General features: G+C 38.2%; 1 protein-coding gene across 1 annotated transcript in view; it reads left to right on the top strand.

Moving 5' to 3' along the window:
• The window catches only part of LOC100765671 (cysteine-rich hydrophobic domain-containing protein 2), a 41078-nt gene that overhangs the window by 4461 nt on the left and 9697 nt on the right, over nt 1-26920 (top strand). Inside the window, exons 2-3 of the mRNA XM_035452150.1 lie at nt 12485-12539; nt 12826-12981. Coding sequence (XP_035308041.1) covers nt 12485-12539; nt 12826-12981 — 211 coding nt within the window. The remainder of the gene's footprint in view (nt 1-12484; nt 12540-12825; nt 12982-26920) is intronic.

The following is a 26920-nucleotide window of genomic DNA, read 5'->3' as shown; positions in this document are numbered from 1 at the left end:
ACTCTTATTTTAGGAATCTTTATTTTCTTATGATACATTCTTTATTGATATTTTAGATGAATAGTATTTTTTTATTGTTAGATTAGCATGTAGCATTTAAGAAAAATATTGTGTAGACTCATGTTTTGAAGGAAAATCATATATGGGAGAAGAAAATGACAAATTCCCATGGTTTCATAGTATTCACATACAAATAACTTGGAAGACTTGAATTACAAAAGTAGATTTTCTTTGACTTCTCATCATGTAATGAAAATAAGAAGAAAAATGACCAATGTATTAGATAGTGTTGGTCAGACCAGTTTATATCCCTTTTTTTATTTGAAGGACATAAGTGTGTTTATTTCTCTAATAATGGAAAACACCAACACGACTGGTTGGTATTGAGTACAACTTTTTTCTCACATTCACAACTAAACAGATTGTCGAGTCCAGAGGAGCCACTCTGACCATTACATGGCATACCACACTGTACATGAGTATTTACAGTTTATTCCAACCCATTTCGTTTATACTCTGAAGCACCTTCATTATGTTGCTTGATGGGACAAAACCCAGGGAAAGCCATGGTGCCCAAAGTCAGCTACCTTCCAGCCAGTCAGATTTAGTAGTTGGTGGCCACTCTGATTATGTTGAAGGGCAGCTCCGGAGCCAGGTAGGGTCCAGGGGCTGGGCCCAGACACTGTGAAAGGGACATGCAAAGGATGTAGTTCCCTGGATGATGATAGTTTATAATTTTAAATCTTTGTAGTTCTTTATCTCAGAATAACATATATTGCTAATTGGAGGCTTATTATTTCCTTTGTGTGCATGTATGTAGGTACATGTGCTCTTATGAAAGTGAGGGAACCTTCACTGTGGGTCCTTGTCAAGCTTGGCACCTTTGCCTGCCGAGCCGTCTTTGCAGCCCAACTTTGGTTTATCATAAGAATGATAAAGCTTTTTGTTTGTTTGCTTTTCAAGACAGGGTTTCTCTATGTAACATCCCTGGCTGTCCTGGAACTCGCTCTGTGGACTAGGGTGGCCTCGAACTCACAGAGATCCATCTGCCTCTGCCTCCCAAGTGGTGGGATCAAAGGTGTGCACCACCATCCTCTGGCTAGGATGATAACTTTTGTGGAATGTATTTGTATGAGAACATTTTTTAAAGTTGAGGAAAATAATTTAAAAGGTAATTCAAAGTTTGTATAAGCTGGGTAACCTAACAGTTATTATCATATCTTATTCCATACTCTATATCTGATTCTATATCTGAATCAAACTTGAGGCTTTCCTAGAGTGAGCATCGTCTTTGATTTCTAACTTAAGTTGTCATTTATTTGTTAAGAAGTAAGAAGCTAGGTATGGTGGCACAGGCCTTTAATCCCAATGCTCAGACAGAGGTCAGCACAGATATCTGAGTTTGAGGCCAGGCTGGTCTATATAGTGAGTTCCAAGCCAGCCAGAACTACGTAGAGAAATCCTGTTTTATAAAAAGAAGAAAGAGCCAGGCGTTGGTGGCGCACACCTTTAATCCCAGCACTCGGGAGGCAGAGGCTGGCGGATCTCTGTGAGTTCGAGGCCAGCCTGGTCTCCAGAGCTAGTGCCAGGATAGGCTCCAGAGCTACCCTGTCTCGAAAAAACAAAAAACAAAAAACAAACAAACAAACAAAAAAAAACCAAAAAAAAAAAAAAGAAAAGAAAGAAAATAAACTTCAGCAAAATAAATTATACAGGAAATTAGTTTGGAGGATATGAAGGAAAAAAAAGCTAAGTGTTTTAATAGGACATCTACCAAGTTTTAATGGGTAAACAAATTTTCTTGAGAAATGAGAACTAGAGTCAGCTCATGACTCAGTGAGTGAAAGCCCTTATTGCACAAGCCTGCCGACTAGAATTGATCCCTGGATCCCTGGAATCATGCAAAGGTGGAAGAAGAGAACCGATTCCACAAACTTGTCCTCTGACCCTGTGCATGTGCACTGTGACATGCCCTTCCCCCATAAAAATAAAACAAATGAAAAATATGGTGATGAGTTGAGGTTTCAAAGCTTTACTGTAGTTGAACTTGAAAACTTACATATGATTTGAATAAAGAGTTTGAAGTTAGATTTGTGCTTACTCAGAGATGTGAAATTGACTAATAATTAATTTTTACATGACTGGCTAAGAAGAATACAGGGACTAAATGGTGAAAAGTAAATTGTGCCTACTTATTTATGTTGATAGATAGTATTCTAAGCAATAACTTAAACAATACCTTGAGTTTATATTGTTTCTAGGTTACAGGCCCTGAGCTGAGCATGAGGCCTGCTGTATACTCAGGAGTCTTTTAATTCAGGTGTAGTGACTATGCATGTAATCCCAGTGGAGGCAGGAAGACCACTGAGAATTTGAAGCCAGCCTGGACTAGAGGTTCTGGCTCAGGGCAAAAAAAAAAAAAAAAAAAAAAAAAAAAAAAAAGGTTGAAATAGCTGTATCTTGGCTAGTTTAGGTTGTATGTCATGTGTCCCCGTTCGTGTCTCCTTTTGTAGCCTACTCTGACTTGAAGCTCAAGCTATCCTCCTGCCTCAGCCTCCAAAGTGCTGCTGTTTGAGTCACCTCTCCTGGCAGGGTTTTGATATATTATGTAGCTGTCTGAGATTTTGTTCTCAGCAAGGGTAAGCCTTAATATAACTTGGAACAAATGATGCTCCTGAGTGTCTGTAAAATGCTGTTTTCTGTGTAAGGTTGTTTTGCTCACTTGACCTAGTCAGAGTCATCAGGGATAGTCTAGGATACATGTATTTATGAAGCAGGTCTTGATAGGCTGGTCTTAGACTCCTGAGGTGGTTATACTAATTTAGCTTTCCTGAGTAATTGGGAGTGTAGGCATATCCCACCATGCCCTTCTCTAGCCATTTTTTTCTAATGAGACGAGGTGTTTCTTATATCAGACATATTTCATATGTAACAGGTGGTGCAGTGGAAAGACTGGTTCTTGACATAAGTCATAACTGTTTCAGTTCTTGGATTCTTTCTTATTAACCATAGATGAACTTTTCTGAATGTCACTTTCTCACCTGCAGAAGGGGATGCTACCTGCTTTGGGGGTTAGGTATGAGACTCAGAAATAAAACTTAATTTTATGACTTGAACACATCATAGGCATTCAACAAATTATTATTTGTTGTACACGTAAGAAATCAGTCCAAAATGTGATATATTACTTCCCTGCTTTATTTGAACTTTTTGGGACAGGCTCTCTATGTGGCTCTGGCTATCTTGGAACTATGTAGACTGACTCCCCCACCCACTCTGGGGGTTTTAGGTGTGTACCAGCAGTCCTGGCTGTGTTTCCTAATTTAAAACAAGATCTTGAGCATAAATTAGGTGATCAGATTTACCAAAGGAATATTTACTCAAAAGAAGTTCTCAGAAGTGTCCCTGGAAGTTGTGTTGGTTTGAGTGCTTCTTTCTTCAGGTTCTCGTGTAGACTGCTGCTTTCTGTTACCTTCCATCTAGCTAAACTGTTGTACTTCAAATGAATCAACCGGTCTTACAAGTCTATATAAAGTAAAATAATAAAGTTTATTCTAAATATTGAATTTAGGTACTAATTTGTTTGTTTGTTTTGGCTTTGGTTTTTCAAGACAGGCTTTCTCTGTGTAACCCTGGATGTATGGAACTCCATCTTTAGACCATGCTGGTCTTTGCTTTCCAAGTGCTGGGGTTAAAAGCATGCGCCACCAAACTGGCTCTGATTATTTATTAACAACTTATATTGGCATATGTTTTTTGTTTGTTCTGTTGTTTGCACGCCTGGTTTATGTGGTGCTGGGGAGCAGGCCTTGGGCTTCATATACTCTAAACAAATGACCAATTTCTCTGTGTCTCCAGCTCCACAGGTATTATTTAAGTTCCCATTTTATGCCAGATGTTAGACGAGCTTCTGAAAGATAAGAAGAGTCTCCATGTAGTTTACAGCTAGTAGATGAATTATAAGTGAAAAAGGGACCAGTGAAGAGTGCTGGGATTGAAAGGAATGTGATTAGGGAAAATAGTGTTTAGAAAGGATAAAACTGTCTTACGAAGAACACAAGTCTACAAGATGCTGAGATGTAAACCCAAATAAGTCTGAGAAAGAGTTGTATTACAGCTAGAACATAAAGAAAACAGGGTTGTGTCTTGACATGAGATTGAAGAGTTCAGTAGGGGCCAGAGAGGAGTGTAAAATGATTAGAGTGATTCTTTCTCTCTCTCTCTCTCTCTCTCTCTCTCTCTCTCTCTCTCTCTCTCTCTCTCTCTCTCTCTCTCTTGTGTGTGTGTGTGTGTGTGTGTGTCATAGACCAGTGAGTGACTGTGAGCTTAATTAGGGTTATTTCCAGGGTTGTGAATGAAAGGCCATTCTACAGGAGCACACTCTGTACCATAATGGCTCCACTACTGAGGAAAATATTAGTGTGAAGTTGAAGAGACTGTTGCCATAATTCAGGTGAAACATGAGGGACCAGGCTGGGTTCTCGTGATCAGTAGGTAAAGGAGGTATTACAGTTCTAGGTATAAAACATCAGTTTTACAACTTTTCATAAGATATGGAAAAACAAAGCAATGACTACATTTACTATCTGATTTTGCACTTGTGTAAATTAGGTCCACTTGGTTGATTTGATTTGATTTTTGGCTCTGTGATGGATGAGGTCAAAGAATTGGGGACTATTTTTAATGACATATCTGGACCTCCTGCTACCATAGGCAGCTAATATGCCAAGAGAGTAGCCTTTGCCAGGCTGTAGAGGAGCTTCCTAATGGTTTTGAAGTAAGGATATTTGTGGGATAATATTCTTTACTACAATGTGTGTGGTGTTTGACAACTATTCATTCCTTAGATTTCAGGGAAAAAATTACATTTTAAGCTGACTTGGAGTACCATGTGCTGAAATGTTCTAATGGCCCTGAAAAGAGGTTCTTTTTCTGATTTTTAAGTTCTTCTATATAGCTTACTTAGGGTAGAGCTGGCTGGATTTTGATATAACTTCTCTTTTTCCCTTTTGTTGATCACAGATACATAACAAAGTTCCTCCAGCCTGGAATTCAGTTTGTAGTTCCGGCTGGCCTTATGCCTCTGCTTCCTGAGTGCTGGAACTGGAAGTATGTGCCACACAGCCTGGCAAGCACCTCCTGCTTTCTCCTTACTTGCATTGTGGTTATTTATTTAGTTAGTTTTTTTGAGACAGGGTTACCTTGTAGTTATTTATGGTGAAGTCAGTCCTGTGTTTTTTCATTGAAGGGGTTCTTATGTATTCAGTCTTCTTTGTCTGCCTTTTTATAGTAGAAAATGTTATTTATAGTTACAATTTTTGTTTGTTTGTTTTTGTTTTTCAAGACAGGGTTTCTCTGTGTAATAGCTGGCTATTACTCATCTGTATTACTCATCTAGAACTCATCTGTAGACCAGGCTGGCCTCGAACTCAGAACTGCCTACCTCTGCCTCTATAGTTACATTTTTAGTGGCCTGTTGTTAGTAAGCTTTCCATTACTGTAACAAAATGCCTAGAGTAATTACCTTAGAAAGTTGTATTTTGGCTTACAGTTTTGAGACTTCATGCACAGTCACCCATGGAGAGGGAGGGCCGAATGAAGGACTGACACTATAAAAGTGTACTCTGTAGCAGCAGTCCTCTTACTGCTCTTCCAGAGGACATGGGCTCTATTCCCAGCACCCACATGGCAGCTCATAACTGACTATATGTAACTCCAGTGTCTTCTGACCTCTGTGGACAACAGGCACCAAACACCCATACACCTAAAATAAGCTAAAAAAATAGTTTTTACTTTTTAGTTTAATGAATAAGATTATACCTCCATGGAACTGAACAAACCTAAATATGGTCCAGAATATGGCCCCAAAGTTAAAATCATTAGTTAGACTTGTCTGTAGCTGCAGGGGGTTTGTTTTGTTTCTTCTGGTAGATTTCACTTTTAGTGTCAGTCCTGGTCACCCCTCCCCCCCTTCGTGTGTGTGTGTGTGTGTGTGTGTGTGTGTGTGTGCGCGCGCACTCTCGTGTCCATGTCCAGCTACAGGAATTTATATCTTCTTTCAGGCCTTGTTGAGTTGCGTTGATACTCACATATTGAGATGGCTGGTTAATTAAAGCATGTTTTAGATGCCCAGGTCTGTTAATTTCTTCCACAGTTATGATTTCATTTCCAAAACTAACTAAAAATCTGATTCCATTGAGTTCGAAGTCCAACATTAGGAAAATGTTCTGTCTTCATTTACTGTCTGTATAATCCATGTGTTAAGTTTGTGTCTGAAATTTCTAGTTCATAGGTGGTTAGGTCTTGTGGAAGGTAAAATTCAGTGGCTCTGGGTTCCTGCAGGTTGGGTGTCTAAGAGGAGTGTCAGATTAGAGTTTTTCTTATCCTGAATTCACTGTTCTGAATTCACTGTTCTCTGTTCAGAGCAGCTTTCCTGTTCTCATTGATGATAGACCCAGCATTAAATCTTTAGAAGATTTAATTATGTATGTATATGTGTGTGTCTGTATGAGTGTCTGCCGTGAATATGTGGGTACCTGAAGAGGCCAGAAGAGGGTGTTGCATCCTCTGGAGTGGCAGTTATTAGCTGCTGGCTGTGGGTGCTTATTCTAGTTTGTTCTCTGTTGCTGTGATAAAAAACATGATGAAAAGCAACTTAGAGGGGAAAGATTTATTTGGTTTACAAGAAAGATTCCATCTTCTAGGGAAGCTGAGGCAGGAACCCAGGGGCCAAAACTGAAACAGACCATGGAGGAATGCTGTTTACTGGCTTGCTCAGTCTGCTCCCTTACACAATCCACAACCACCTGCCTAGTGATGGCACCACCCACATCACCTACCCCACAGGCTTGCCCACAGGCCAATCTGATGGGGGCATTTTCTCAATTGAGGTTTCCTCTTCCCAGATGACACTAGCCTGTGTCAAATTTACAGAAAACTAGCCAGCACACTGTCCCATAGACCAAAACTTTTGACAACTTAGATGTCTTTCTCTATAACCATTGTTGTCAAGCAACCAATTAGTTCTGTCTTTGAAACCTCACAATTTTTGTTGTACGTTCCCCTTGTTTTTTGTGCCTTAAACTTACTACTTTACCCTTTTACACTCCTTGCCTTTCACCCTTTCCAGCCTCACTGGCAGACATATCTTCATGATAGTGCTTGTGAAACAGAATTCAGCTGTCAGTTTCCTTATCAGATGCTTGGCACCTCATCTCCTGTAGAGGCCTTCCCATGGCTGCAAGCCTCTCCCTCACCAGACCTACCCTGTGGACAGTCTCTGACTTCTTTCTTTCTTCTGCTCCCTTGCCCTAGTCTAGTTACACCAGCTTTCCTTTCTTTTCGGAATTATTCTAGATGTGTTTCTGACCCTTTGTATTGGCTAGCTTCTCTTTATGGGTACTTGCTTCTAATACCCAGAACCTGAGTCCTTCTCATCTTCCATCTCTGTCAGTTAGAGACTTCCATCTCCTTGCCCTGTGCCAAAAAATTTTCCCCCTAATTGTCTTCTGTCCGAACACGAATTAGCCAGACATGCTAGAGTACAAACTTATTTTTTATTTGCAACCAGGATTTGCTATGTGGCTGTAGCTGGCCTCACAACCTCAAGTCCTCCCACTTCAGTGGTCTTAGTTCTGGGCTTACTGTAGGCATGTGCCTCTACACCTCACTATAGAATATTAAAGCCTCAGTAAACTTTTTAAAAATAAGAACAAAACAGGGCCTGGAGAGATGGCTCAGAGGTTAAGAGCACCGTTTGCTCTTCCAGAGGTCCTGAGTTCAATTCCCAGCAACCACATGGTGGCTTACAGCCATCTGTTATGAGATCTGGTGCCCTCTTCTGGTGTGCAGATAGACATGGAAACAAAATGTTGGATACAAAATAAATAAAATCTTAAAAAAAATAACAAAACATTTCCCATTTATAGCAGCTGTCCTGTGTATAAGTTGAACCCTTAAATCTTGCAGGTTTTTTGTTTGTTTTGTTTAAATTTGAGGAGCTGGGTATGGTGGTATATAGCCTTTAATCTCAGCATTTAGGAGGCAGAGGCAGGAGAATCTCTTGAGTTCAAAACCTGCCTGGTCTACATAGCAAACTCCAAGGGTCTCCAGAGAGACTCTTTCTCAAAACAAAACAAAACTGAGAGAGTTGGGCCCATGAGATGGCTCAGTGTGCAGGAATGACTGTTATCTAAACCTAGAACCCAAGTTTGATCCCTGGAACCCATGTAAAAGTGGAAGGAGAAACCCCAACCCCACAAAGGTGTTCTCTGACCTCCCTATGAGCTCTGTGGCACCTATGTGCCCAAGAATGCACACTGTCTTAGGGTTTCTATTGCTGTGATGAAACACCATGACCAAAGCAATCAGGGGAGGAAAGGGTTTATTCAGTTTACACTTCCATCATTGAAGGAAGTCAGGACAAGAACTTAAACAGGGCAGGAACCTGGAGATGAGAGCTGATGCAGAGGCCATGGAGGGATATTGCTTACTGGCTTGCTCATGTCTTGCTTAGCCTGCTTTATTATAGAACCCAGGGGTGGCACCACCTACTGTGGGCTGGGCTTTCTCCTAGCAATCAAGAAAATGCCCTATAGCCAGATTTAATGGTGGCTTTTTCTCAATTGAGGTTCCCTCCTTTCAGATAGTTCTAGCTTGTATCAAGTTGACATAAAACTAGCCATCACACACACCATACAAATATATACAATAATATAGTTTAAAAATGAGGGGGAGGGCCGGGTGTTGGTGGCGCACACCTTTAATCCTAGCACTTGGGAGGCAGAGGCAGGTGGATCTCTGTGAGTTCGAGGCCAGCCTGGTCTCCAGAGCGAGTGCCAGGATAGGCTCCAAAGCTACACAAAAATGAGGAGGGATGGATGGATTGAGACCGGAGGCTTACTCGTTCCATGCCTCACTAACCTATATAGTGAGACCATGCCTCAATAAGTAAATAAATAAGTTAATTAAATTAAATTAGAGATGGCACTGGGAAGTGGTTGCCAGGGCTCTGGATGTCATCCTTAGCACTGTAAAAACTAATAACTTAGGATAGCACAGCATTAGCTTTTTAGTCTGCTGTCTTATCTGAGACAAAATTTCAGGGAAGATCTACTTTTCCAATAATATGATGAATTGATATTTAAACCAGGATTAGAATCCAGGCATTCCCTCTACATTATATTACTCTTCCAGCTGCACCACATTAGCTTTTTGTACTTGCCAATTTTTGTCTTACCTAATTGGATTGCTGGCTGCATGTTTGCCATTTCAGTTGTAAGCCTGCTGTTACTGCTTAGCTTTCTTGAAATCAATGTTTTCCATACCCTGCTTTCTACATTCTACCTCCTGACCTTGGTTGGTAAAAAGTTGGAAATTTTGAGGGGCTTTATGGGTAGAGGACAGGAGGGAGGGCTCATTGGTTAAGAGGACTTGTTGCTCTTCTGAGGACCTGGGTTCAGTTCTCAACACTCACATGGTGACCCACAACCACCTCTAGCTCCAGTTCATGTAATCTGAGACCCTCTCAAACCCTTGGGTACCGTGCACACATGGTGAGCAGACATACATGCAGGCAAACACTTAAAAACATAAAATAAGTAAATCTAAAAGTCACAAACACAATGAGGTATGTAAGGGTCTTGGCCCAACTAACAACAACATAAAAAGAGCACTTGCTGTGTAATTAATAGACACAAATGGGAACTCAGCACCTGCGAGCATGCTTGTGACTCAGACTGCAAGGAGAGCAGAGACTGGAGAATTGGGGGAACTTTGTTGTACCAGATTAGCAGAGAAAGAGCAAACCCAGGTTCAGGAAGGAAGACGCTGCCTCAAAAGAATAGGTGGAGAGAGGTAGAGGAGGATACACAGAGACACATACGTACAAATAAGCATTAAAACCCCAAAACCAAAATGACAAATAGACTTTAAGCTGGGTGGTGGTGCCTTCAACTTTCTGTCTAAAAACCCAGCACTCAGGAAGGCTGAGACTGGCAGTCTCTGAGTTTGAGAAACCCTGTCTCAAAAAAACCAACCAAACAGAAAACTTTAAATACACTCATTTGTTTGTTTTGGTTGGTGGGTTTTTTGAAGTTGTAGTTTGTTTTGTTTTAAGACAGGTTCTCATATAGCTTGGGCTGACAGTGAACTCCCTTTGTAACTGCAGGTGACCTTGAATTCCTGATCTTCCTTTCATCACTTCCCGAGTTCTGGCATTTCGGATGTGTGCCACCACACCTAGTTTTTGTAGTGCAAGGGGTTGAACTCAGGGCTAAATGTATGCTAGACAACTTCATGAGTGTTACTGCCTAAGCTATGTTCCCAGCCCTGAAATAGACTCTAAAGTGACTAGAATTACCTCTAAAATGTAGGCATGTCTCTTGTACAAACATTTTCTAATTCTGTCTTAAAAACAAAGCTCTCATCTATTTTCTTAATATTTTGATTCCTTTTCTAATTACAAAAGCATAAAGATTACTTAAAAATTGGCAAGTTGTATTTCCTAATGAAGCAGAAAATGAAAGTTATGATTACTACGATGCAAAAGGGCTCATGTGTTTTTTGTGTAATTATTCCTAGGTTTTTTTTCTTTCTGTTTCTTGGTGTTTAGGTGTATTGTGTGTATTGTATGTACTTTTATAATGTAGTTAATTATAAGTATGCATTTGAGTGTATGTGTTATATGTACTTTTTTATGTAGTGTTTGTTTGTATGTACATTCACAATGCGACAAGAGGTAGACATGGGCTGTCTCCAGTATGGCATGGCGCTCACTCTGCCTTTATTTTCTGAGATGGAAACTCACTAAATCTGAAGCTCAGGCACTTCCTCCTGTCTTATCCTCCAGGGCTGTGTTTGCAGGTGCTGGGCCTGGCTTCTTTTGTATGTTCTGGGGATCCAAACTCAGGCTCAGGCCAATGTCCCCAGTCCTATCCTTAGTCTTTACATTTAGTCTTAAATACTAATAGATTTTATTAGAGAAGTCATGGAAAACATGAAAATAAAAAGATGACATCCATAATCTTCATTTTCATTAACTACCATCAGTATTTGGATGGATTTGAATTTTTTTCACTTAGGCAATAATATTTTAGGTGTTTTTTTTTGGTTTGTTTTTCATTAAGGATTATATTGGGAACATTTGCCACTATCATTATGGGATCTTAAAAATATGAATGATGAGGCTTTACTAGATTATAAAAAACAAAAACACTTAAGGGGATTTAAGCAGTAGGATTTTATTTAAGAATGCTTTGAGGGATGGGGCTGGAGAGATGGCTCAGCAGTTAGGAGCATTGGCTGCTCTTTCAGAGGACCCAGGGCAGCTCACAGCTGTCTATAATTCTAGTTCCAGGGGACCCTACACTTTCACACAGACATAAACACAGGCAAAAAAACCAGTGCACATGAAAATTTAAAAAGTAAGTAGAAGAAAAAAAAGAGAGAACACTATGGGGACTAGGGGGGACAGAACTCCACGATCATGCATCTGGACTTCCTTGGTTTTGCTATTTTTCTCTGTGCTGTCTTTTGCTCCCTGGTCTAATGCCTTGTCGTGGTGATTTTTGTACTTGAGAACTACTGACTACTACTTCACTTGACAGTTTCTGCTTTCTACTGTCTGCTGTTTATTCTTGACTTTCAGGCTTCACAATTTCATTGTATCTTGACTTAAACTTAAGTCCTTTTTGTATATTTCAGCTCTTACCCATGAAACCATGTATTAATATTAATACCTTATATTCAGATACATCAAGAGAAAAAACGGTCTTGTACAACCCTGTTGGGTCCTACTACCCCCTGTGCTGCTAGCCAGTCCTGGAATTAAGTGATCTTAAAGCAAATGCCCATTTGTGGGCTCATTGTCCAGAGAACAGAGGTCCTAGTTTGTTGGTTAAGTAATGAACTTGCTTAATGGGCTATCTTGTCTAGTATATGTGGTTTTAGCACATTTTCAGATATGGTGTTATTAATGCCATTGGAAAATGCTATCTTACAGTTTTCATTCTTAAAAATAGCACTATAACTAGGAAGCAAGAAAGATAAACATTGAACAAATATTTTTGGTTAAGAGTGAAATAAATGAAGCAGTTGGATTCTTACAATTTTTGTATTTAAAAGGCAAAAATGTACTATGAGTTCAAAACAGTGAAAGCTAGAAAATTTGCTAAATAAAATATGTTTTGATGCTTTAAGGTTTATGTGATAGTTCAAATGAAATAAACCATGTTCTTTTACTTATATATTGTTGGTTATTTAACATTGTCCCTCATTTAAGTTTTGATTCCACTGGAAAAATCATTGCATGCTATATTTTATAAGTTGCTTATTAAGATGATTTTGTCTTAGACCCTCATTCTGTCTTAGACATTCTGAGGAGGGGTCCACATTCTGTTCACTCCACCTTTAAGTTAGGTAGTTCAAGCTTTTGTGCTGTTGCCACAGTTCATATAATAACATATCTTTTCTTTTTTGAAAACAGATTTGGACTGAGCAACAAATTTGAATCAGAATTTCCTTCTTCATTAACTGGAAAAGTGAGTACCTCTTTCTGTTTTGTTTTGTTTTGTTTTTGAGACAGGGTTTCCTGGCTGTCCTGAAACTCTCTGTAGCCCAGGCTGGCCTCGAGCTCAGAGATCGCCTACTTTTGCCTCCCAAGCGCTGGAATTAAATGTGCACACTACCACTGCCCGGCGAGTGTCTCTCTTACTGATCTACCGTCTATATGTCTCAAATTAGTTTTCCTTAGAAATTAGAAAAATGTGCACTAAGACCCATTTATCAGCATTTATCATCTCAGTTGCATTTTTTCCCTTCTTTTAGGTAGCTCCTGAGGAATTTAAAGCCAGCATCAACAGAGTTAACAGCTGTCTTAGGAAGAATCTTCCTGTAAATGTGCGGTGGTTGCTTTGTGGCTGCCTGTGTTGCTGCTGCACATTAGGCTGCAGTATGTGGCCAGTTATTTGCCTCAGTAAAAGAGTAAGTTGAAGTGCATCTTTTAATTTACTTTAGAAGTGTGAAACAAGTCTTAATTTTACCTTTTTTTCTGTTGAATGAACCACACGTTCTGAATATTATACAAAGATATATCTGATCTGGTAAAGCAAGATTAATTAAGTAAATTATCATCGAACCAAATGTTATAAGATAGCTATGTAGAAACTATTCATAATTTTTGTGCCTTAGGAAATTAAGCTCAAAGAAAAATGCAGCATTATGTCTGTGTGTATATTAATATGGACTAGAGTGGTCCAGTGTTCAAGGATGCTGGGCTCATCTCTACCACTTACCTCCGTGTCTGTGACATATTTCTTATCCTCTTTAAATCTGGCTGATACGACTGTAAAATGATAATATTCACCTATGATTTGAGTAGAATTATTGTGAGGATATAATGAAATCTTATTTATAAAGCTCCTAGCCATACAGTGTATGGGAAATTCTGTCAGCTTCAATGCTATTTCAAATATACAAGAGAACACTTTAAAAGGAGGAAATATATACTTTGACTCATGGCTATGCTAGCTCTATCACTTCTCTGCCTGTCCAAGCAAAAATGTCATGGTGACAGAGCAGAGCTGCTCGCCTTACAGTTACCAGGCATCAGAGAGGGAAGAAGGGGATTGGAACAAGATGAATGTAGCCCCTGAGAACAGAGCCCTACCCATTTCACTAGGTCCATCTCTAGACATTTGAAACACCTTCCAAAAGGCCATCATATTAAGAAACCATGAGTGGTTTAATCCATTGATTAGGTTGAATTCCTTATGATCCAAATCACCTTTCAGTGTACAGGATCTCCCAAGCAAGTGTAGCATTGATTCAGCTATACCCAAAGCTCTCCATTTACTTTTTAAATTTTTATTTTATGTATGTGAGTGTTTTGGCTGTATGTATTATATATGCCACATGTATCCCTGGTGCCTATAGAGATTAGAAAAGGGCATCAGATTCCATGGAACTAGAGTTACAGCTACTTGAGTGTCCATGTGAGTGCTGGGAATTGAACCCTGGTTCTCTGTAGGGCAGTCAGTGTTTCCAGCCACTGAGTCCTCTCTAGTTCCTACAAATAAGCTTTTGGAAGGATACTTCAAATCCAACTCATAGTAGCGGTTGTCAGTAAGGATTGACTAGCATTATTAGTATGCGAGTCCCATGGAGAAAATAAATGGTTACAGTAAGATAATGGGGAACTCATTTTAATTTTTTACTTTATAGGTTTTCTATGATGAATATACAACTGACTCTGTGATTAGGAAAAATAATCCAAGGACTTGATTTTCACTGCTTAGAATGAAAAGATTCTAAGATGTTGGTTATAGATATGCCAAAATAATGCCAATTAAAAGTTGTTTTCTTAAAGACATTGTCTAACTCTGTAGACTTGACTGGCCTGGAACTCACTATGTAGATCAGGCTAGCCTTGAACTAAGAGATCTGCCTGCCTCTGCTTCCCAAATGCTCTAGGCCTATGTGGTCATGCCCAACATGGCACCTTTGTTTTTGTTATCTTCAATATATATATTTACATTCATATTATATGTACATTTACATACATATTACATTCATATGTATTTACACATATGAAATTGAAGTAGTATTCATCCATGTGTGGTAACTCACATATGAAATCCCAGCACTCAGCCAGGTGGTGGTGGCTCACACCTTTAATCCTAGCACTGGGGAGGCAGCCTGGTCTACAGAGCAAGTTCCAGGACAGGCTCGTTCCAGGACAGGCTCCAAAGCTAAAGAGAAACCCTGTCTTAAAACAAAAAAACAAACAAACAAAAATCCTTGCACTCAAGAGGCTGAGACAGGAAGATTGTGAATACATAGTAGTTAAAGGCCAGCCTGGAAAACCAAAAGTGGGCCTGGGGGTAGGAGAACTAGTTCATCAAGGTGACTTTAATGTTTTTCTATGAAAACATTTAATTTTGTTGGCAAATAATGGCAAGGAAATGAAAGAAACCACATTTAATTTATTACTTGATTTCCATTATAAAGTTAGAAAAATTTGAGCTAATATATTTTATTGATAGAATGGACATGATGCCTTTACATTAGAATTACTTATACATTATTTATTATAACATTAGAAATATTTACATTTCTTTAAAAGTTTTTTATTATTTACGTGCTGAGCCGGGGAAGTGCAGGTACTACAACGAGTATATAGGGGTCAGAGGAGAACACTGGAGTCAGGTTTCTCCCACCTTTAAGTGGGTCATTGAGCTTGTGTGGCTGGGGCTTTTTTTGCTGGCCCTACTTTCTTTAAGATGGGATTTTACCCCCATAATTCTTGCCAGATTGTCTCTAGGTCACAAAGAATCTATCTCTGGTGGCCTTGGATTCACAGTTGCATTTGCTGTCGTCTTAGTTTGGGCCCTCTCACTGCCTTCCACTATTGAGAAATTGCCATTGTTTGGGTGGCTGCCTAGCTCATTAGGTTGTTTTTGCTGTTATGTGACCCACAGGATTGATGGCCTTTACCTTTTGGATCTAGCCTTTTTGTTTTTGAGATTTGTTTTTTCTTTTTCTTTCCCTCCTTCCTTTCCTCCCTTCCTTCCTTTTGCTTTTTAAATGAGTAATACGAGATATTTTAATATGTCGATGGTATATTTAGAAGACAAAGGTAAACACCTTATACTTTGCTACACATTTTGATAAACTTAAGATCCATTTTAATCTGACTCCATGAGATCCTTTTAATTTTGAAACATAAATGGTGCCTTTTTTGCTTTTCTTTAAGACAAATTATCTGTTGCTTCAGGAAGTGTGACCTGTTCGGTCTGTAGTGTTTGGTTCAAGATCCCCATCTGTATATGTGACTAGGTGGAACATTTATTTGATGCATGTAATTTTTTTTGTTTGGGGTTTGAATTTGGAGAGGATCTCATGTTGCCTAGGCTGGCTTCAAACTCATTGGATAAAGGGTGACTGTGAACCCCTGGTCATCCTGCCTCTGCCTTCTATGTGTTAGGGCTACAGGTACATGGCCTGCTTGATGTATTTAACTTTTATATGGTGTCTAGTGAGCATAAAGAAGTTGCATAAAAGAAGCTATACATTTCTCTGCCTTGAGTATAAACTGTTCTGTAGCATATCATGGATGTATGTAGAGTAGAGCACCTTTGTAAGATGGAGACAGAATATTAGGGATTTCAAACCCTTCGTTTGTCATGGACCACTTTGGCAGTCTAAAGAAGCCTATAAATACTATCTTAGTGTAATATTTAATATATTATTATTAAATATATTATAAATATTTCATTAAATATTTTCAGACTACAGAGAAACTACAATTATATATCAAACAACTAAGATATGAAACTGGAAAGTATTTTAAGATTGTTTGAAGACATCCCAAAATGCCATTCAGTGAACAGCAGTGACAATAGGCTAGTAATGTGTAAGCTGTGGATGAATTCACTGAAGACCTAGAAAAGGAGGGTTTCATAAAAGAAAGGGAAAGCTACAGTGCACTCCAGGCATAACACTCCAAAAAAAATTGACCAAAGGATGTCATTTCTTGACTGCTATTACAATCTTGTTTTTACTGTGGACCTCTGGACAGACTGGATACCCCATTTACCTGTCCCCTTAACAAGACTTAAGGGGAAATGTAGCATAAATAATAAAAACCCAGAGACAGATACTGGGGTTCAAGCTGAAGATCACAAAAGCAAAACAACTGAGCCACTGCAGAGTTCTTAGCGCTACCAAGGCTGGGTGATCCTGTCCTCAGCATGATTGAAAACTGAATACAGACTGAGACCCTGAGCTCCTGTCTTATATTCCTCTCTAGCGCTGGGATTAAAGGGTGCACCACCACTGCCCAGTTTCTGTGGCTAACTAGTGTGGCTGCTGGGATTCAAGGTGTGAATCACACCCTGGCCTGTATGGCTGTAACTAGCTTTGCATTCTGATCTTCAGGCAAGCTTTATTAGATCATAAACAAAATATCACTACAGAGAAGGACCCAACAAGTTACAACCCCCTTTTAGCAGAAGCAGCTAAATCAGTCATCATCCATTTCCCTGTAAATTGAGTCTCAAATCCTTAGGGTTTGGAGGGGAAATGATAGGCTTAAAACCTAATGATAGGGAAATACAAATAAAAGTGCTTATAGGGTGGGATATAAGACAGCCAAAATAACCAAATAAGAGGAAGCACAGGGTTCTGAGAAAAACAATGCTGGTCTCAGCAGTTCCATTGGCTTTTGTGGAGCCCCTTCCTGAAGAGCATAGTAAGGCACTATTACACTTTGCCTAGCAATCTCAGCTGTGTATAAAATATACTTTTATACATGGCCCTGGATCTAATGCATCTAATTGTAACACTGAATTGTGGGTAAGGATAATGTCTCTGAAAGCTTCTACCTGTTCCAGGAAAGTAACCACCCACAGGGTAGGCAAGATGGTAGACCAAAGACTATAGATCCAGGACCCAGGGGTGGGGCTTATCCTCCTATCTTGGCTTACTATAAAAATAGACTTTGCTTGTTCTAAAACAAAACCCCACAAAACAACCCAAGAAACCTAAAATGCTTTAAAACAAATTTATCAAATTGTTCCTTATTCATGTATACAAATAAGATAGCAGATCCAAGGTAATGTGGTCTGATGGGAAGAATCTGATTCTGCAAGCAATCAAAGCACATTCCTGTTCAGTCACTCTCGTTAGGTGCATAAACTCATAGCCAAAGGAGGTACAGTACATTTCAACTAAAAGTCAGAAATCAAGATGTATTTTATTCCTGCTTTGTGGACTCCATCAGTTCTATCTAGATATTCCTTATAAAAAAAACCTTGAGGGGGCCAGTGGTGGTGGTGCATGCCTTTAATCCTAGCATTTGGGATGCAGAGGCAGGTGGATCTCTGTGAGTTTGAGGCCAGCTTGGTTTACTGAGTGAGTTCCAGGACAGCCAGGGCTACATGGAGAAACCCTGTCTTGAAAAGAGAAAAAAATGAAGCCTTTAGGGGGTAAGGGTGTAGCTCAGTCCCCAGCACCACATTCAAAGATTCAACTCCTCTGCCTTCCTCCCTCCCTCCCCCCTCTCCTCTCCCCTCCTCTCTTCTCTCTCTCTCTCTCTCTCTCTCTCTCTCTCTCTCTCTCTCACACACACACACACACACACACACACACACACACACACACACACACTCACTCCTGCCTACATTGATTTAGGGCATTAGTATTTAACAATGGACCAAAGTGCTGCCTGATCATTAGCTTGTGAACCTCTCTTGTCTCTGCATTTGTGACACAGAATCTGTTTAGATGGCTGGGATTGTCTCTGACTTCAATATAAATCAGGACCAAAAACATACTTTATTATGCAGCTCCAAGTTATGTAACTAAACTGCTTTGGTTTAAAACTCATTGCCAGCACCCTGATCTACAGAGTAAGTTACCAGACAGCCAAGGCTGTTACACAGAGAAACCCTCTCTTGAAAAAACAAACAACAACAACAACAAAAATACCCCAAAAACTTTATTGCCAGCTGTTCATGGTGACACACACCTTTCATCCCAGCACTCAGGAGGCAGAGACAGGCAGATAGGCAGATCTTAGAGTTTGAAACCAGCCTGCCTACATGGAAAGTCTGGGGCTGCTTGTGGACTCCCATCAGTTCATATTCCTATGAAATATAGCTAGGGTTACACTGTGAGACTTTGTCTCAAACAGAACAAAACAAAAACATCATCAACTTGGTTTTCCCCTAATGTAGCTTTTGTTCCAGAGTCCATGTCCATAAACTATTATTATGGGTTATTATTTTTATGTCTTCTAGATTGTCTTTCTTGTAAGACTACCTTTCTTTGTTTTTGAAAATTATCTTTGATAAATTTAAAAAATCTATTTTTAGTGTAATGTTTTTATGATATATATGCATATATATGCATATATATATATACATACATATATATATATATATATATACACACACACACACAAAGCTACTAATAATCAAGGTACATAACAGTTTTTTTTCCAAAAACTTTCCTTGTACTGGAGGTCTCTGATGTAGCCCTATAGTTTTGTCTTTTCTAGAGTATTATATCAGTGAAATTATCCAATTTATGTAGTCTTTTTATCCTGACTTTGTTTTAGCTCAGTATGTGTTAGAAGTTTATTCCTTTTTTATTATGAGAAGTTTCCATTATATATACTCCATTGTTGTATGGATGTACTTTCACAGTTTGTTTATCCATTCGTCACTTGGAAGTCAGACAGGATTATGTGTGGTTTTGGTGATTCTGAGTAAGGCTTGCTTTATTTTTATGTGAATATAGGAGTGGAATTACTGGGTCATGTAGTATAATGGTGTGCTTTATTTTATGAGAAACTTCTAAACTCTTTTCAAAAGTGGGCAAATAATTTTGCATTCAGAAGAGCATTGTGTGGGAGTTGCAGTTGCTCAGTGTCCTTGCCAGGGCTTGGTAATGTTTAGAAATGGCAGTTGTTCTGGTAGATATGTCATGATACTTCTAGTTTGCCTTGCCCCTTAAGTAATGATACTCTGTTTATTTGCCACTTGTACATTTCCTTTTGTAATACTGAGGGCTGTGGGATGTAGCTCAGTGGTAGAGTGCCTTCCTACTATGAGCAGACCTTCAGTCTCTAGCACCACAAAAACTAAAGAAAGCAAGAAATAAAAGATAAAAGTTTGTTGAAGCAAATTACCCTCTTCCTCCTGTTTTTGACATAATGTCTTACTGTGTAACTCTGGCTGGCTTCAAATTTAGAAAGATCTACTATGGTGATATCTTTCTTGCACAAATAAAACCTGTCTGGGGGGGTCAGAGAATGGAGCTTGCTAACCGCTAACCATAGAGGTCTGGAGGTCTGTATAGACAGACAGGAAGTGACATAGATGGGCAGAAACAGGATATAAGCAGGGAGAAACAGGAAATTGCTCTCTTCTCTGCTGAGAGTCTTAGGAGGTAAGGTATACTGTGGCTTGCTCCTCTCTGAGACATCTCCCATTAACGCCCCATAATTGAAAATAAAATTTAAAAATATCTTTTATTTAAAAATTTTTCATACAATATATTTTGATCATATTTTCCCCCTCCTACCATTGCTTCTGGATCCTCACCTGGTACCCATCCAACTTCATATGTTCTCACTCTCTTCCCTTTTCTTGAATCACTGGTTAGTACTCAAACTCAACACTGTACTTTTTGTGCACGGTCTCTAGTGAGAAACTAGTAATCACAACCAAAGACTTGGAGGATTGGCAGTGATGGAGTCCAGAAAGAGTTGGTGTTCTGGGAAAGATCATTTTTAAATAACAGGAAGAAATAAAACATACTCACACCCATAGGCATAGTACTTCATGGGCATAGTACTTCATACCAGTACACTGTTAAAACAGAAAGACAAAAGCATGCCCGTGGTCCCTTTTTCTTTCTGGTTTTTACCTCAGTCTCTCAGGGAGAAAGTCTATTCCTGGATCCTCTCCCATCAGCTCCTACCTGGAGTGCCATTACCTACCTATAGATATTTTATTTCCTTTTTGAGACAAAGTTTTGCTAGTATGTTAATTAAAGTTTTATGTCAACTTGATACAAACTAGAATCATTTGTTCGCAAATGAGATTGTCTCTATAAGATTTGTCTGTTGGCAAGTCTGTGGGGACATTTTCTTGATTGATGATGTGATATGGGAGGGTCCAGGTCACTAGGGACGATGCCATCACTGGGCAGGTGGTCTTGAGGTAGTATAAGAAAACAGGCTGGGCAGGGCATGGGGAGTAAGCCAGTAAAGAAGGACTCCTCCATGGCTTTTGCTTCAGTTCCTGTTTCCAGGTTTCTGACTTCTCTTAGTGATAGAATATGACCTGAGAGTTTATAGACAACTAAGAATCAGTCATGGTGTTTGCTTCCATGTCTTTTTTTATGCTATTATTATTATTATTATTATTATTATTACAAGGCTTGAGATGGAACCTAAGGCCCTATGCATGCTAAATAAGTATTCTTCCATTAAGCTACATCTTAGCTGTTTTGTTTTACTTTAAATAAACAAATAAATTGAGCCAGGTTTGTGTAGTTCAAATAGTGCAGGTTGGGTTTGAACTTCCATTTCAATCCTTTAGTCTTTCCCTCCTAAGTGCTGGGATTATAGATATGTACCACCAAACCTGGTTTTGTCTTACTTTATAAGACTGTTTGGGAATTTATTTATTGGGTTCTTCTATTGCTGTAAAGAGACACTGTGACCAAGGCAACTCCTGTGAAAGAAAGCATTTCATTGGGAGTTTGCCTGGAGTTTCAGTCTTGCTTACAGTCTTAGTCCATTGTCATCATGGCAGGGAGCAAACATGGTGGCTGGCAGGCATAGTGCTGGAGAAGTAGCTGAGAGCTATGTTCTGAACTGCAAGCAGAGAAGAGAGGGAGAGACTGAGACTGAGTTCTCAGTCTCAGTGAACACACATTGGAATCCTTAGAATATGTGTTTTGCCCAGAGCTCGCTCTCTCTCTCTCTCTCTCTCTCTCTCTCTCTCTCTCTCTCTCTCTCTCTCTCTCTCTCTCGTCGTGTGTGTGTGTGTGGTGTGTGTGTGTGTGTGTGTGTGTGTGTGTTGCCTTCTTTAACTGTGCCTACCCCTCTCCTCCCCAGCAAGGTTTCTGAGTAACAACCCTGGCTATCCTAGAACTCTCTCTATAGCCAAGGCTGGCCTCGAACTCACAGAGATCTGCCTGCCTCTGCCTTCTGAGTGCTAGGATTTAAAGGTGTGCACCACTACCCAGATCCAGCTTATTTTTTTACAGACATGGTCTCTCACTGGAATTTACTGGTTTGGCATAGCTAGCTATCCAACAAGATCCAGGGTTCCTCTTGTTTCCACCTCCGCAACACTGCTATTACAGTGCCCAGTTGGCTGTTAACCAGTAAATTATTACTATCAAATGTATTTTACTATCCTAGGATGTCCTGATGATGCTTTTTATAGATTTCTATTCTTTTCCGAAATCCTGAAAATGAATTTCATTCATTTTCTCCTTTTTTTCTTGAATATATTAACCATACTTCTAGAGTGAGTTGGTTATTTAAGGCAGGTAACTTAGTAGCTTAGGTAACTCTCATGTAACAGTTAACATTTCTGTCTTTAACATATTCATATACATATTCTGTCCTGTGAGAGAAACGACATGAGGTTGATAGATAGCTCTGTAATAGAACTTTGGTTTTAGATAGCAGTACACTGTTTTCTAGTGGAGCTTTAAGTTTCTTGTCCTGAAAGATTCCATTTTTGTATGTAAAATGAAAGTAGTCCAGACTGCTGAAGTTTTGCTGGAGGGAAACACCTAGCACGGTCAGTCTCTGACAAGCCATGCATGCTTGCATGGAAGCAAGTCATGTTGCTTCCATTCTTGCTGCTTCGGTTGTTTATTGTAATCTGTCAGCAGGGGATTTTACTTTTCAGGTTTTTCTCCCTGTCAGTTCTAAGTTCTGATTCTTTTTGTAATTACATAATTTTCTTTTTTAAATCTGTAAATAAGATAAAACAAAATCCAGAATTATACTTAAGGAAAATGATCACTCCTTAGTATTTTTTTCTTAATGAAAATTATTTCACTCACAAAGTTTTTCTAATTTTTTTTTTTGCTGTTCCATGAAATTTAATTTTAGTTTTAAAACCTCTGCTCACATAATTTTCTCAAATATTTTTCTCAATATCAGTGTCCTTTAAAATTTTGTGCAGCATGTTTTGTATGTGCTTATGTGCCATTTTCTGGAAAAAGTCCAAAACATTCATCATTCATAAAATCTTAAAAATTAATCTTAAAAATTAAGATTCACTTGCTAACCTGATGAAATGCCATGCAATTGTGCATAGCTGAGCTCCTTTAAAGTCACTGCTGAGCGCCGCAGGAAGAGGGTGTTTTTGTTGGGCAAATGTTCCCAGTTGTTGAGGTCCCTCTGCTGTCTAATCCTCCCCTGTAACAAACAGCAGCATGTCCTAATACTGGCCAGGGCTTCTTGAAACATCCAGACTTTGAAAGTCAGTGTTGATATGCAGATTTTAAGGAAGGAAATTTGTTTAAAATTTCTTTTGAGGAATCAGTTCATATTTTTGTTTATCTTTGCGAAATGCAGGTTTTGTATTCGTAATGATACTGAGATATACTTAATTTTCAGTTCACCACTGGAATGTGAGATTTAACATTAATCCAGAACAAACAGAAGTGATTCACATAATTGTCTCTTAAGTTAAAGTAATTCATTCTAAATTACACAGTTTCCTTCTAATCGACTCAAAATCATTGTTTCACTTATTTCCATGATTTCATTTTGTATAAATGCCAAAGGATGGATTCTTATTCAAAAAACACACAAAGATTAAAAAATAAAATTATAAATGCATTAGAGGCATTATTCTAGTTAAATTTTAATTGAGGAATTACAAACTTAGCAGTTTGAATTTCAAAATATTTTAAATAGGAAATTGAACATTTGAGATTTGCCTTAATATTGTTTAATACAAATCCAGTTCAAAAACATTTTAATTGCATGTTTAAGTTGTTGAACATTTGTAAATGGTTGTAAAAATTTGAAAAACCATTTTTTTCAACAACTGAGTGTGAATATTAAGTAATGGTGGCAACAAATTCAAGATATTATAACTCATTGTCCTGTAAGACTCATTTATGTTTAGTGGCTCATAATGTGAACTTGTTTATGGGATTAATACTTTATTCCTTAGAAAAGTAGAATGTTTAGTAACAATTACACAAAGGCCTTAGTTAAGTAAATCAAATTTTAATTTTGAGGAAGTCTAAATTTTTTATTTCAGTAGTTAAGATTTTGGTGATTTATGTTTTACTGTTTTAAGCTTTAAATTGCTTCTCAATTCTTCTTTAGAAGTAATAACTGTATGCCATATTTACTATTAATTGTTGATCAATCATCCTTTTAGCCATTGTATGAATTCTAATGTTTAATCTGGATTTTCTGACTCTTCCATGATTCTATCAAAAAATTTGTGCTAAAGGCATAAAAATAAACCCAAATGCTTAGCTTAAGTTTGTACTGCCTGTTCAGTAATTGAAATGTTTTCGAATTTTATTCACTCTAATATAACCAAGCATCTATGTTAGAACTAGCTTACGGTGAGAAAAATGTAACTGTAAAGATGTTGTAATGAAAAGAAGTTAATATTATTGAACTGTCATTCGTAATGAGCTTTGATGAGGAAGGTTGGTGGGGGTCTAGATGCTGGGAGCTGCTGTTCTAACCCAGGTTCACTGCATGATAGCATCTCACCCAAGTCTTGCTTTACTTACGTGGTGTAAGTTGGTGGTCTTGTTTTTCTAATTCAAGACTCTATGTGATAAAAGTAGGTTTCTTGTTGACAGCCTAGGCAGAAGGACTGAGGATTCATTGGTAAAGAGCCACTAACCTGTCTTTCCACCCCAGTGTGTGAGTACTGAAAAGGATTAAGGCCCACTGTAGGGAACTTGTACTGAAGCCTGCACTGCCCTTTCTCCTGTCCTTTCAGCTAAACAGAAGATTTTTTAGTTCCCATGACTATCAATCTGGTATTTTTCTCAAGCACTAAATTCTTTTAAGGAAGATAATATGTCTTATTTTTAGAAAGTTGCCTAGAAGAATAATATTTTGTTGGTATTCCATGTTTGATATGAATTTTTTTCTGATCCTTTTAACTTAAAATATTTTGAATTTGCAAGGTAGTATAATCCCTTCAAATTAAATGACAGGTATTTATATGATTAGATTTGCTTGTCCGGTTAATAGATACTAGATTTGGCTGTGTTGAATTTTAATATCTCATTAGAATCTGACAACCCTGTGGACATAAACTCTTAACTTTTATTTCTAGATGACTGTAATTAAAATGTGCTTTCTTCCCACTGAAGTTTAAAAGCTTTGAAATAGCTTTTATAATGCTGAAATGTCATATTTCCCCCACTATCTGCCAAATTGGTATTGTACTTCATCTTGAAAATATATTTTGATTTTGTTAACTAAAAATAATTGCATAGTATTAAACATTCTCTATGGTTAAGCCTTTTTTTCTTCCATTTAATTTGATCTTTTGTTGTTACTAACAAATAATTTGTGGCACAGTTTCTTTCTTTACTTTTTTTTTTTTTTTAAATCATTGCTAGAATCACTTACTTGTCACCTTAGTGTGCTAGAAATGTTCTACTCAAATCAAGGGTTCCTTTCTGGTTTTGTGTGTTCTCACCTGCTCCTCGCTGCAAATCATTGAGATGTCAAGTGCAGTGATTAATTAAGCTGCACGTGCAAGTGCCTTTTTTTCACCTGTCAAGCAGGAGAGAAGTCTTATAGCAAGATTAGATGGTGCTAATTCACAGCTTTACTTCAGACTTCAACAGTGTAGAAATATTGAATATTCAGATGATCATACAGAGTATGGCATAGCAAACTTTGTTTGCTTTAGAATTCTTAATATTATGGGATACAATTATACCCAACCCTATTATTAAACTCCTAATTAGAGACAAAGAATAAATTCGAAGTTCCTAAATAAATATTTTAGAATTTTAGGTTCATACTTCGTAATTATCTTTATACAAATACTGGTATTTGATTTAAGATAAAAGTAAATATTTTTAAGTTTGTAAATGTCATGTGTATGTGTGCATGCGTATATATCTATGTATGAATGATAATAAGATGTTCTCACTGTATATAGCATAGCTTATACATTCTGATAAGTTGATATGGTTTAAAAAACACTCTTTTCTTTGAATAATAAATATTGCAAAATGTAATGTTAAGTTTTTAGCAACTACTTTTATATAGTTTTACTATAAAACAACAGACTTCAAGAGCTATTTCTCCCTACTCTATTTCTTTAATTTTCCCCATCTTCTTTTAAACCATCAGTAAAAGTAAAACCTCAAATTGTATAGTAATCTTAATCTATTATTAAAAGGTCCTAGAAAGGAAGATTACAAGGTGGATTCAGGTTTTGAAACGGTTTTACCATTGGTTTAGCAGCGGGTGGGCAGGCAGATGCCTGCTCATAGTAGAACCTATTGCCATTTTTCACCATTGATAGAGTAGCCTTTCAGAGTCAATGAGCTCTGTCAATGTGAGCTTGTCAAGGCTACAACTTCATAGACCTGAGAGGCGGTTTGAGAGGTCAGCCCTTTTCAGGTTCGCTGTGATGCAAATGAACTTTAATGCTTAAACAACTATTGGAATTTTTATGTCTGCTCCTTGTTCTTTTTTCTTCACAAAGTCATTGACGAGACATTCAGTGCTTTTTAAATTGGAAGTTGCATTGTGCTAAAGACCTAGTACAGATTTACGGAGGGCTGAAAGCAGTTAGATCATGTTCTTTTCATGGTGCGATTAGAATCAAATCGATTTCCCTACAGCCTTCAGCATTCAGATGGCAATTTTAACAAAGCTTGGGGGCTAGACAAGGGACAAAACGACTGAACTGAATGTTAATTACTCTCTGCAGCCTTATTTTCTTTTGATTTGGGGCTGACTGGCAACTAAATTAACAAAAAGTGTGACCATAACTGCTGCCCTATTTTCATTTAAAAGGAGAGCTGCCTCTAAAAGGCTATCTTACAAAGAAACAAGTGAGGGCTGCTGATCATTGCTAACAAGGGCACTTTTTCTTTAAAATTCTTACCAAAAAAGACTGTTCAAAAATTGTAATAAATTAGTCATTGACATATTATTGCCAGAAAATGTTGATTTTCTGATTTTTATGACATAAAATTGGAAAATATAAGCACTCGTGGTAATTTGTTGTTAGCTATGAATTATAATTGGTGCCTCTGTGACTTCAGTGTCTTTGTAGCAGTTCAACATGCTGAGATGTAATGCTGGAACTGGATTACAGTAGATACTTTAAATACATCGTAACATTTTTATGTAACAGACTTCAAAACCAGCTTG

This window comes from Cricetulus griseus (assembly GCF_003668045.3).
Source record: "Cricetulus griseus strain 17A/GY chromosome 1 unlocalized genomic scaffold, alternate assembly CriGri-PICRH-1.0 chr1_1, whole genome shotgun sequence".
NCBI lineage: Eukaryota > Metazoa > Chordata > Mammalia > Rodentia > Cricetidae > Cricetulus > Cricetulus griseus.
The sequence above is the reverse complement of the archived record's forward strand: the minus strand, read 5'-3'. Positions and strand labels throughout refer to the sequence as shown.